The sequence below is a fragment of the Neomonachus schauinslandi genome, chromosome 5, assembly GCF_002201575.2.
Source record: "Neomonachus schauinslandi chromosome 5, ASM220157v2, whole genome shotgun sequence".
Lineage (NCBI taxonomy): Eukaryota > Metazoa > Chordata > Mammalia > Carnivora > Phocidae > Neomonachus > Neomonachus schauinslandi.
In genome coordinates this window covers 146,331,137-146,343,021 of record NC_058407.1, presented here as the reverse complement: position 1 = coordinate 146,343,021, position 11,885 = coordinate 146,331,137, and the positions used below count along the sequence as shown (strand labels likewise).

At 49.8% G+C, this 11,885-nt stretch overlaps 1 protein-coding gene across 1 annotated transcript in view; it reads left to right on the top strand.

Annotated features, from left to right (window-relative positions):
* LITAF (lipopolysaccharide induced TNF factor) overlaps positions 1 to 11,581 on the top strand; it is a 27,829-nt gene extending 16,248 nt beyond the window's left edge. Inside the window, exons 2-4 of the mRNA XM_021698068.2 lie at positions 3,650 to 3,874; positions 6,735 to 6,891; positions 9,983 to 11,581. Coding sequence (XP_021553743.1) covers positions 3,655 to 3,874; positions 6,735 to 6,891; positions 9,983 to 10,091 — 486 coding nt within the window. The 5' untranslated portion in view covers positions 3,650 to 3,654 and the 3' untranslated portion in view covers positions 10,092 to 11,581. The remainder of the gene's footprint in view (positions 1 to 3,649; positions 3,875 to 6,734; positions 6,892 to 9,982) is intronic.
* The last annotated feature ends 304 nt before the right edge of the window (positions 11,582 to 11,885 follow it).

Genomic DNA, 11,885 nt, shown 5'->3' with positions numbered 1-11,885 from the left:
CGGGGGGGGAGTGTGGGGAGAAGAAAGAGCAGGAGGAATGAGCGAAGTGGCATTTCCTGGCCTGGGGCCTAGGGAAGGGAGGCTGTGGAATTTATTTAGAAAAGCCTTCAAACCAGCTGCTTACGGGTTTTGTTTTGTTTTCACTCCCCTAGCCCGCCTCTCTTTGTTCCTTTTCAGCATCCTAAGCGTTGTTTACGAGGCTGTTTGGGACAAAATCAATGTTCCCGAGAGGCAGGGTCCTCAAGTTCAGAAACTAGGCTGCGGCCACGAGACCAGGATGCCCATGCGCTAAGCAGGCCGGCCTGATTTCCAGAAGCGCAGGCCTTTCCTTCCTTGAGAGGAAAGGAGCCCCCCCGCCCCCCCAGCACCTCATGTCCGCTCTGGACAACAGACTCAGCTGCCTTGGGTCACTTTTGGAGGAGGGAGCAGTGGTTCTGAAGGGGAGGGATTCGGCTTCTGAGTTGAGTCATTGTTTCCCAGTGGTTTGACCCAGGCTTTTTTTTCCTGCACATTTCGGGGCACTCCAAGATCTCCTTTCCCCTCCCAAAGCTGTCTGCTTGCCACCGCAGCACACCGTACTATTTTAGGCCCTCTGTCCGCCCTGGTGTTTTTGGCCCTTGCGGTTTTCTGCTGTGAGTCAGTTTTCATAATAAATTGTGTAGGCAGCTGGGGGTCTGCCTTTCCTGAGACAGGAAGGGACAGCGAGTCCTTGATGTTCAGCGAGGTTGTGAATTCCTCCAGCAAACAAGGGAGGCGGCCGGCCGCCACCCGGAGTCTGGTGGGGCCAGAAGCGGCAGCTGGGGGCGGGGGTGGGGGGTGGGGGGTCGGGGGGGCGGTGTTCCTGGGGAAGGAACATCAGCCAGCTTCGGGGGGTGAGCCTGGTGAAGAAGTGTCCTGGGGCTACCTCCCTTCTTCCTTCTGCTTTTCTGTTCCTGTCTGTCAGAGGAAACTGACAACATTGTATAACCACTGTGCACAATCGTTTTCTCATTTTTATACCCGGGACCCGTTTGCACAAAGATGCCCTGCGATCTCGTCAGCTCCCCTTCTGCCTTCCTCCTGATTAACTATCCCCGCAGACTTGGATGTGGCCGCCACCCACCATACCCCCCCCAACACCCAGGGCCCTTCCAAGGTTTGCCTCTTGCTCCGACAGACCTGCTTCATCTATGCTTTCTAGGGTTGGACCTTTCCTCTTCTCTATAACCTTCCATGACTCCCTGTGTTCCATTGTTCTGCCGTCCTGTAGAAGCAGGAAAGTGTGAGCCACGTGGGTAGTTTAAACATTTCTTAGTAGCCATGTTTTTAAAAAATACAAAAACGGGTGAAAGGAATTGCAACAATGAGTTTTACTTAACTTCACTTATCTAAAATGTTATCATTGCCAGTATAAAAAAATTACGAATGGAATATTTCATGTGAATGTTTTACAATTTCTCAAAATCCAGGGTGTATTTTATGTTGACGTCATATCCCAAATTGGATGCTAGTATTTTGTCAGAAATGTTTGATCTAGATTCAGAGCCCATGACGTTCGCTGTTGGAAAAGTAGATTCACATAGCCAAGTTGCCCCTCGGAAAGGTGGGAAAACTTAAGTTTCTGTAAGCTTATGGAATTTTCCAGTAATTGCATGGTGTATTAGATTTGTTTAATTTATTATTTTTTTTAAGAGAGAGGGAGAGAGTATGCGAGTGGGGCCAAGGGGCAGAGAGAGAGGGAGAGAATCTTAAGCAGACTCCGTGCTGAGTGCAGAGCCCAACGTCGGGTGGGATCTCACGACCCTGAGACCATGACCTGAGCCGAAATCGAGAGTCGGACGCTTAACCGACTGAGCCACCCAGGCGCCCCTGGATTTTAAATTTTAAATCATGTAACCTTGAAATACAATGTAAAAATTCAATTCCTGGGTCCCAGAGGCCGCACTGAATGCCAGTGGCTGAGTGTTGTGTGTGTGTGGGGGGGGTGCTGCTGGGCAACCATATCGGACAGCCCAGATGGAGAACATTTCCATTCTTCCACAAGGTTCCAGCAGGCAGACTTATACAGTAAATCCCAAATACCTCCATAGGGCTTTCAGATTTCCTACAACCCGGCCCCAACCTGTCTAGCTTTATTTATTGACTCTCTTTGACATGTGTCCACTTTCCGATGCTTCTCTTTCCCCTCCGAAATCCCCTGTCCTCTCCTCCCCCAGAGAAATCTCTTTCCGTCTCTGCTTAAAGACAGAGAGCTTCCTCGAAGGAGTCTCCCCTTCTCCCCGCGGCAGAATTAATTGCTGCCTCCGCTTCCCATGGGTTCCCAAAGACGAGGCAGAGTGTGGGGGGGAAGAGGCGGCAGGACCGTGGCACGCCGCCCTGGGAGCTCATTTCCCCATTTCTCCTGAGGCAGGTTTGAATGGATCTTCTGAGGCTGCAGTAGCCCTGCCCCTTTAGAAAAACACGGTGACACAAGGGCCGCACTGTGTCTTCCAGCCGTCCCGGGGCTGGGGCCGCTGTGCACAGGGCTGCAACAGGAACACACCCTGGGTACCGGCCACGTAATTCTAGGCGGGCATCAGCTCTGCCCCCACCGGGGGGGGGGGGTTGGGGGGGGGGGGGGGGGGCAGGAGCGGGAATAGGGGGGACGCTTTCTTTGCCCTCACAAAAGGAAATATGTGCCTGGCTCCGATACTCCTTTCTCGAAATGGGAGCCAGCGTGTGCATGTGTGTGTGTGTGTTTACTTTTTAAAACTATAACATACAAATAGAAAAGTGCACACATCGTAATTGTACCACTTGGATGTTCACGTAGTGTGCACACCATGTGACCGCCCCCAGGTGAAGAAAAAGCACAGGAGCGGCCCCTTAGAAGACCCCCGCACCCCCCCTTCCAGCCTCCACTCCCCACCCCTCCAGGAACAACCGCTTCCCCGACTTGACTTCTGGCCCGTGACTCATTCTGCCTGCTTCTGGATGTAAATGGCATCACACCGTGTGTCCGTCTCTGCCTTCCTAGTCTGTGGTTGAGTTTGAATGCCTTTGTCTTTTCCGGCATCTAAAATGCTTTTATTTTTTTTATTTTTTAAAGATTTTATTTATTTATTTGACAGAGACACAGCGAGAGAGGGAACACAAGCAGGGGGAGTGGGAGAGGGAGAAGCAGGCTTCCCGCGGAGCAGGGAGCCCGATGCGGGGCTCGATCCCAGGACCCTGGGATTATGACCTGAGCCGAAGGCAGACGCTTAACGACTGAGCCACCCAGGCGCCCCTAAAATGCTTTTAGTAAAAACCACAGTGGTTAAAAAGAAGCAGACAGTGCTCCATGTGAAAGGCAGGCCATTGTTACTTGGTCCTTTTGAAGTGTGAAGAAGAAAAGCTTCTGCTCTAAGTGGGGTGATGTGTGCCCATGGCATTTTTCTAGGTTTTGATGATTTGGGATTGTAAGTATTTACCTTTTAGCTTCATTTAGGGAATCCCTTGTTAGGGTGATCATTCTTGGGTCTGGGAGGGACATTAGCTCCCTTTCTGGCTTTTGACAAGGCTGGACACAAGCCTTGTCTTCATGTTTTCTGTTTGTCCGGTAGAAATTGGAAGATTCAGGTGGAAAAGGGAGAGGGAGAGGGGGGTGTCACTCGCATTTCTGATCCCGTGTCTTCTGGTTTTGCTTTAGGTAAAATGTCTGTTCCAGGATCCTACCAGGCGGCCGCCGGGCCTTCCTCGGTGCCAACTGCACCCCCATCCTACGACGAGACAGTGGCCGTCAACAGTTACTTCCCCATGCCTCCTGCCCTCGTGCCGGGGCCGACCACAGGGCTGGTGACCGGCCCAGACGGCAAGGGCATGAATCCGCCTGCCTACTACACGCAGCCAATGCCCGGCCCCAACGCCAATGCAAGTACGTGCCACCTCCCGCGCCCCCCTTACCTCTCCTTGGCCCTCCACCCTGGCCTTGGGGACTCTGCGAGAATCAGGGGAGCCACGGAAGCACGTCTGCTTAAGGGTCTAAGCCAAGTGCCGGTCAGTCCGGCTAGACCCCTCGTCCTGCAATGTGTCCCATCTGGTCTTCTGGGTTCCACGCCTCGGGGGCTCACATCTTTCCCCTAACAAAGCAGTTTATGAGCTCCCCCAAGTCAGCCGCAAAGCGACCCTTTGTGCTAACCACAGAGGCCCACCAACAATCCCAGAGAAACTGGGGAATGGGAGTGGGCTTTTAAGGGCCCCCACCCTTCCTGCTGAGGCCAGGGCTGCAGTGGGGGTGGGGGGAGAAGAAACAGCCAGGAGTTAGGAGCTGGTGAGCAGACACTGGCCCAGCCCACGCCTGCGTGGCTTCCCTGCCTTCCAGCAACTTCTTTGTGGCCTTGCTCCTTGGGACTTCCTGCTGCCCAGGTGTGCCCAGGTGCGTAGCTGATCAGCATCCCCAGCAGCTGAGGAGGAAGAATTGCCAGCTCAGAGAGTAGGCCCGTGAGTCAGACTGCCTGGGTTCGCCTGACTGCCTGGTGCCTCAGTTTCCCCACCTATAAAATAGGGTTCATCAAGTGCCTCCATCAGTGAGTTGTTCAGATGAAATAAAGTTCTGTGAGTAATCCTTTGATAAAAGTGAGCTATTGTCGTCATGTTCAAGTAACTTTGACCCTTCAGATAGAAGAGAACAAGGTGACTTGAGACTGATCATGCTCTGATCAATAATTTATTGCACCAAAAAAAAAAAGAGAAAGACTTTAATACAGTTTACATGTGAGTGGTCAAGTATGCTTAAATACTGCTTTTCTGGAAGGAGAGTCTTTCTAGGAGTATTAAGTTCTGTTGGCTTGGACAACAATGAATTTCCCCTAACACATAGATTATAGAAATGGCATTCCAGCACCACAGAAAGGAACAGAAGGAAGTCACTTTGACAGAAATACGAGCTCAAACAACTTTGCCAAAACCCAAAAACATTCTGAATGCTAAGGACTTAACGATTTATATCACTCCGGGCTCTCCTCTGGTGGCTGTGAACGCCTGTGCGAGTTTTTCTTATCGTTTTCTCTTTTTAGCACGATTTTATGTACTCATTTCATGTGTCAGCTCGATTCCCAGACTCCTTGCAAAGCCTGGGCCAGCGTCCCCGGGCTCAGTAAATACCAGCCTTATCACTGGGCGTTGGACTTAGTCAAGAGCCCCATGTGAAATGAACGAATTGTGTAATTGAGGGTTCGCCATGACCTGGAGTGTGAGCTGCTTTACTATCCTTATCTTATGGAATCCTGGCAACAACCCTATTACTTCCATTTTTAAAAATAAAAGCATTACGGAGATATAGTTCCTGTCCCCTGGAGTTTAGTCTTTCAAGGTATCTGATTCGGTGCAGTCAGTATAGTTACAGAGTTGTGCAAGCATCAGCACTCATTCCAGACTCTTTCCACCACCCCAGAAAGAAACCCCATCCCCCCTGCCCCTGGCAACCACTAATCTATGGATGAAGAAAATTGAGGCTAAAACCCCATCATATCACCGTTTCTGGAGTTACCATCTGCAGACCACCTTTGTGGAACCACACAGGTTGCTGAAAGAGCCTTCTGGGGACCTTGCCCCGGACCTGCTGACTCCTCATGTCCTGGCCGGGGGGCGGGGGGGCCGGGGGGAAGGAACCTGCATCAGCAGTAAACTCCCCACCCGATTCCGTGGTCAGTGGGTTCGAAAGCCTGGTCGTGCTGAGCCAAATCCCAGCTCCAGGAACTTCTCCCCATCTCACATGGAGGGGGAGGTCAGGGGCGTGGAGAGCGCCCCAAATGATAATGCTGGAAATCTGCCACTGTTTTGGTAAAATACACATCCTGTCAAATTGATCACCAGAAGCGTCTCTTGGGGTACAGTTGAGTGGCATTAACAAGCACATTCACATTGTTGTGCAATCATCACCACCATCCCTTTCTAGAACTTTGTTTTTTACTTTTTTTATTGTTATGTTAACCACCATACATTACATCATCAGTTTTTGATGTAGTGTTCCATGATTCATTGTTTGCGTATAACACCCAGTGCTCCATGCAGAACGTGCCCTCTTTAATACCCATCAACGGGCTAACGCATCCTCCCAACCCCCTCCCCTTTCTGGAACTTTTTAAATCTTTTTTTTTTTTTAAAGATTTTATTTATTTATTTGAGAGAGAGAGAATGAGAGAGAGCAAGCACATGAGAGGGGGGAGGGTCAGAGGGAGAAGCAGACTCCCCGCCGAGCAGGGAGCCCGATGCAGGACCCGATCCAGGGACTCCAGGACCATGACCTGAGCCGAAGGCAGCCGCCCAACCAACTGAGCCACCCAGGCGCCCAGAACTTTTTAAATCTTGTAATCACGGAAATTCTATACATGCCAAACAGCAGCTCCCCGTTACCCCCTGCCCCTCTCCCAGCCCCTGGCGTCCACCATCTCTTCTCTGTCTGTGAATTGGATGATCCGGGTGCCTCATATACGTGAAATCCTGCCGTGTGTGTCCCGTGGCTGGCTTACGTCCCTCAGTGTCATGTCCCGAAGGTTCGGCCGTGTTATAACGTGGGGCAGAATGTCCTTTTGAGGCCAAGCGAGACGCCACTGTCTGGCCAGCCCCCATCATGCTTATCCGTTCGCTCACCCGTGGACACGTGGGTGGCTCCCCCCGTTTGGCTCTCATGAACGGTGGGTGGGCCAGCCCCCCCATGGAGACCGGGCCCCCCCCTCCTGGTTGTCTGATGGATGCTTTCCCCATTCACCAATCGCCCCTACCTGTTCCCGCAGTTGCTGTGCAGACCGTGTACGTGCAGCGGCCTGTCTCCTTTTTTGACCGTCCGGTCCAGATGTGCTGTCCTTCCTGCAACAAGGTGATCGTGACTCAGCTGTCCTATAATGCTGGAGCCCTCACCTGGCTCTCCTGCGGGAGCCTGTGCCTGCTGGGGTAAGTCCGGGGCCCACTCGGCCCCCAGGCTCCTCCTCGTTCCTCTCTTGCAGGATTTCTCCACCACAGCACGTCTATCTGTGCCGCTCAGACCACTCCCTGCGTGTAGGGCAAGCACAGCAGCCCCGGCATCGGTCTTAGTTAAAAATCAACATTCTGAGGAATGTCTTTTTCTTTCTTTCTTTCTTTCTTTTTCTTGAAGAATTTCACGACCTAAATAATAATGTTTGCCCGACTGTGAGAGAAGCTTTGAACAACTTGCACATTAAAATACTTCACAGTCATCTCTTCAACACTTCTTATCCTTTTAGGACCCCGAGTATTTTTCCCATGGTCTACACAGGGAAAGTGTGTCTTTATGTCTGCCCCAAGGGTATTATACTGAAAGAGATCATAGTTTTTGTTCTGGGAGAAATTTGAGGAAGCACAGTTTATTTATTTATTTATTTTTCCCCAAACAGATAAAGGCAATCGCCTTATTCCTGGCTCTGTTTTCTCCCTCGAAGGAAACAGTGTCTGTGCGTTTCTCTTTTAGGAGCCCTGGCCTCTCGTACAACTGGCTTGTTCCTGTTTGTGGCTTAGCCTAAGAAGGAATGATATTTCTCTTCTTCATTTCGAAGGGAGGCACAAAGCCCCGGAGAGCTTAGCTTCCTTGAGCACACATGTTCAGTGGGGGTAGAAAGGAGAGCAGACAGGTTTCTTGGCACTGGATTCCCTGTCCTGCCCACGGGACTGCAGTGAAGGCTGACGTCTTCAGTGAAATAAAAGCTCATCGTCCTTGGACATTTTATTAAAATGCTTTTTTTTTTTTAAATCTTAGAAACCAGGGAAAGACAGGATGAGAACTCTTGAATGTCAGCCTCTGCTGATCTAGCTCTCAAATCGAGGCAGCTTTTCTGTCCCTCCCTCCTTTTCTTCCCTTCACGTGGCGTTGTGGGTTCGAGTCCTACCTCTCACTGCTGTGTGACTGTGGGCAAGTGACTTCACCTCTCTGTGCTCCAGTTCCCTCCTCTGAAAACTGGAGGTAGTAATGCCCCCGCCCAGGGGGGTTGTTGAGGATAAAATAAGTGAATATGTGTGTCCCACAGTTCGGAGCTCTGTATTCGTAAGCGCGCGGTTATGTTTAGTGCTAATGCACTGAGGCACCCTTACTTGAATTTGGGTAAACTTAGGCAGTAGGAGGAAGTTTTTTGCATGAGGTTGTTTCCTCATCAGGCTGTATCCTGTTTCTCCTTTATGTAAATCATTGTTTTACTGTAACTTGTTTTTTTGTTTTTTTTTTTAACTGAATCATAATTGACATACAATAGTATATCAGTTTCAGACCTAGAAGATAGTGATTCGATATTTTTATACATTATAAAATCACCATGATAGGTCTTGTTGACCATCTGTCGCCCTGTCAAGTTATGACAGTGTTATGGATTATATTCCCCATGCTTGCGTTATAAAATGTTGATTTTTAACTAAATTTGGACCAACACTGGTTGTAAGGCTGTGGGGGTGTTTTCTGATACCGTCTAGCTCTCCAACAGCAGCTGGGTGTCTGGTGATTCCATTCAGTTCTGACACTACTTGGAGTTAGTGCAGAGCCCACGGCTTAAGGACCCAGTGCCCTAGACTGCCCCCCAGTAGAGATGTGAGTCACAAGCCTCAGGCCACCCGGATTTCTGACAACCAGCTATAAATTGAGGGTCCTACCATCCTTTCTTCCGGTTTGCTAATTTGCTAGAGCAGCTCACAGAACTCAGGAAGGCACTTTATTTACATTTACCAGTTTATCATGAAGGACACACATGAGCAACAGCTTGATGAAGAGGGACAGAGGACGAGGTCAAGAAGGGTCCCCAGTGCAAGAGCTTGTGTCCCTGTAGACCTGGGGTGTTACCCGCTCTCTTGGCATGAGGATGCGGTTACCAATCCTGAAGTGCTGCAAATATAGTTGTTCAAGTGTTTTTATAACCTGACCCCAGCGCCTGTCCCCTCCCTGAGGTCTGTGGCTGGGGCTGAAACTTCTAACCTTGGAACCACGAACCAAGGATCTTTCTGGTGACCAGCCCTATCCTAAGGCAGGGACCCTGCCCTGGTCGCCTTATTAGCATAAAATCAGGTGTGATTGAAAGGGGCTTGTTTTGAATAACGGAAGGCACTCACTCCGGTCACTCAGGAAATTCCCAGACTTTTGGAGCTAATTGCCAGGAACTGGGGAGAGAGACCAGATCTATTTCTTATTCTACCACAGGCTGTCTGAAACTCCTACCTGGGTGCACAGATAATGGGGGGACCTCTTTGGGAATGGATTATGTACATTAAGAGATGTTATTTGGGGAATTTTGTTTGGTGGTTACCGTAAGAAGCGCCCTCTCCATATGGAAGAATAATCAGTCTAGACACCGGGGTTAGCAGACTACAACCCTGGGGCCAAATCCAGCCCATTTTAGTTCTATGGGAACATACCACACTGTTTACAGATTATCTGTGGCGGTTTTGGCAGAACAAGGTCTGTGTAGCCTAAAATATGTACCATCTGGCCCTTGACACAGGAAGGTCACTGACCCCAATCTAAGACTGAAAGATGCTGGCATGCCCCAAGAGTTGAAAATACCCCCAGGACGGTCTGTCTTGAGAGAACAGGCTCGGAGTGGGTTGCTGTATTCGTTGCCGTGACAGATAACCACAAACGTGGCGGCTTCAAACAATACAAATCTATTCTCTCACAATTTTGGAAGCTGCAACACAAGTCCACAGTCAAGGTGCTGTGCTCCCTCGGGTGGAGACTCTAGGGTCCTTGGCTCGTGGCTGCAAGACTTCAGTCTCTGCCCGCATCATCACGTGGCCTTTATCCCTCCCTGTCTTTCTGTGTATCCCCTCCTCTTCTTGTAAGGACATCAGTCTTTGAGTTGAGGGAGCCCCCCTGGGTCTTCCAGGACGATCCCATCTTGAGATCATTTGTGACACCTGCAAAGACCCTGGTCCTAAGGACGGTCAGAACCAGAGTTCCTGTGGGCTTAGGACGGCCGACCTTTTTGGTGGCCACCATCCACAACTGTGACAGAGGGTGACACGCTCTGTGTCTGTTTTTGTCCTCCAGGTGCATAGCGGGTTGCTGCTTCATCCCCTTCTGTGTGGATGCCCTGCAGGACGTGGACCACTACTGTCCCAACTGCAAAGCTCTCCTGGGCACCTACAAGCGCTTGTAGGACTCGGCCCGACCTGCAGGGCGCTGCATGCTGCCGGAAGCGCTCTCCGCCTCTCACCCCATCCCGCCCCTGGTGTGTGTGTGTGGGGGGGTCCCACCTCGGTAGCCGCATCTCTCCAGGGGCTTCACCTTCGTGTCTTCTTTTGGGGGAAAAAATATCGCAAAAGTAACACACCTCCTCCAGAACCCCAGAGATTGCTGCTTGGAGGTGTGCACAGGACATGCAAAGACATTCACCTCGAGTGCTGGTTCCCACCTACCGTGTCGCCAAGTCACCCCACCTGACTGTTGCCCCATCGGAATGTCTTCTGGCGATTGGCCATCGGCTGGCTTCACTTCTTGCCTCCGTGGGCCTTTCTGGGGGGAGGTCTCAAGCTGAGAAGCCACAGGTTGCCTTATTTTTCAAGACTGTTCTGGCCCGAATACGGCCGACTCCGCCTTTAGTGCCTGCGTCCGTCCACCTGTTCCCATTTCTGGTGACAAAAATCTTTGCCTCGTCGGCGAAGGGCTTGGCTCTCAGAGCCTGTCACTGTGGGCTTTTCATTAGCACACAAATTCACTTTACTTTCTTCATTCCTTTTTTAAGTGCCAGGGGGAGCTATTCCCACCCACGAGGTCCTACATGTGAGCTGGAGATGCAGGTACCGCGGACCTGCCCCCCGCCCCCCAACCCCATTCTCGGCACCAGATCCTCAGCCCCTTCCGGGGAAGGGCTTTTTTTCTTCTAGAGGAATTGTTTGTCTTAACAACCATTTTTTCTGACCTCCTTTTCGTCTTCATTTTGAAATATAGAACCATTTTTCTTAACCATATGATTGCTACCACTTCCTATTGATCAATGCATTCTTTTTTTTTTTTTTTTTTGGTCCTTAACAGAAAAAGCAATGGATAATTTTATCCTTTTATCCACTGCCTCTACTTGGGTTTAGTGCAGTTCTTAAAAACATCTGTAATGGGACTCTTCAAGGGGGACCTCTTTGGGAAACCCAGTGGTGTGTTTAGAGAGACAGAGGAATGCACAGGGTGAGCACATCTGGGTACCATGGTGCTGGAGAGCTTGGGGACCTGACGCTTCAAAGGAATCTAAATTCTGATTTTATTTTTCAGAAATAGAATTTGTTGTAGGACATCAGAAGACATTATTTCTAGGACTCAATCAACAAGCCAGAGTTCTCAGTTAGTGCTGCGTCATCTCTGAAATCAAGATAAAGCTGGGCTCGACTTCCTCGAGAGTCCCCGTTTTGATAATAAATAGGCACAGGGAATGCATGTGAATAATAATATGTAGAAATCAAGCCTAGACCTGGAACGAAAATCTGTATATTGGCCAAAAATTATAGCTGTAACCAGTGATCCAGCTTATTCATTCGATGTTTTGAAAGTTCCAGTAATTATTTTTGCAACAAATACGGATACTTCATAGTACTTTGGTGTTATCTGCTTTTGAAAAAATAAAGTCTTTGGTTCACTCAGTGAACTATTTATCAGTTCTTACGGTGTGAAGAAAGGTCTTGTGTTGCGTTTCCAGCCACTGATACAAAGAACCTTTATTTGTTCCATGATGGTAGAAAACCCTTCATGATAAAAACGTCAGACTCGCTGAATATCCCTCCATGTCAAGATGACCGATGGTGAGTTGGGTGGATGGCTAGCGAGTCCGATTTGGACGTTAGGCTGTTGGAGCTCACTAGGCATTATCTATGGCATAAGGCATAGCTTTCAAGTTTTAATAAAATGCACAGAAGAAAGCTGTCCTCATTCATTCTCCAAACAAAACATGCTTTGTTAATTGATC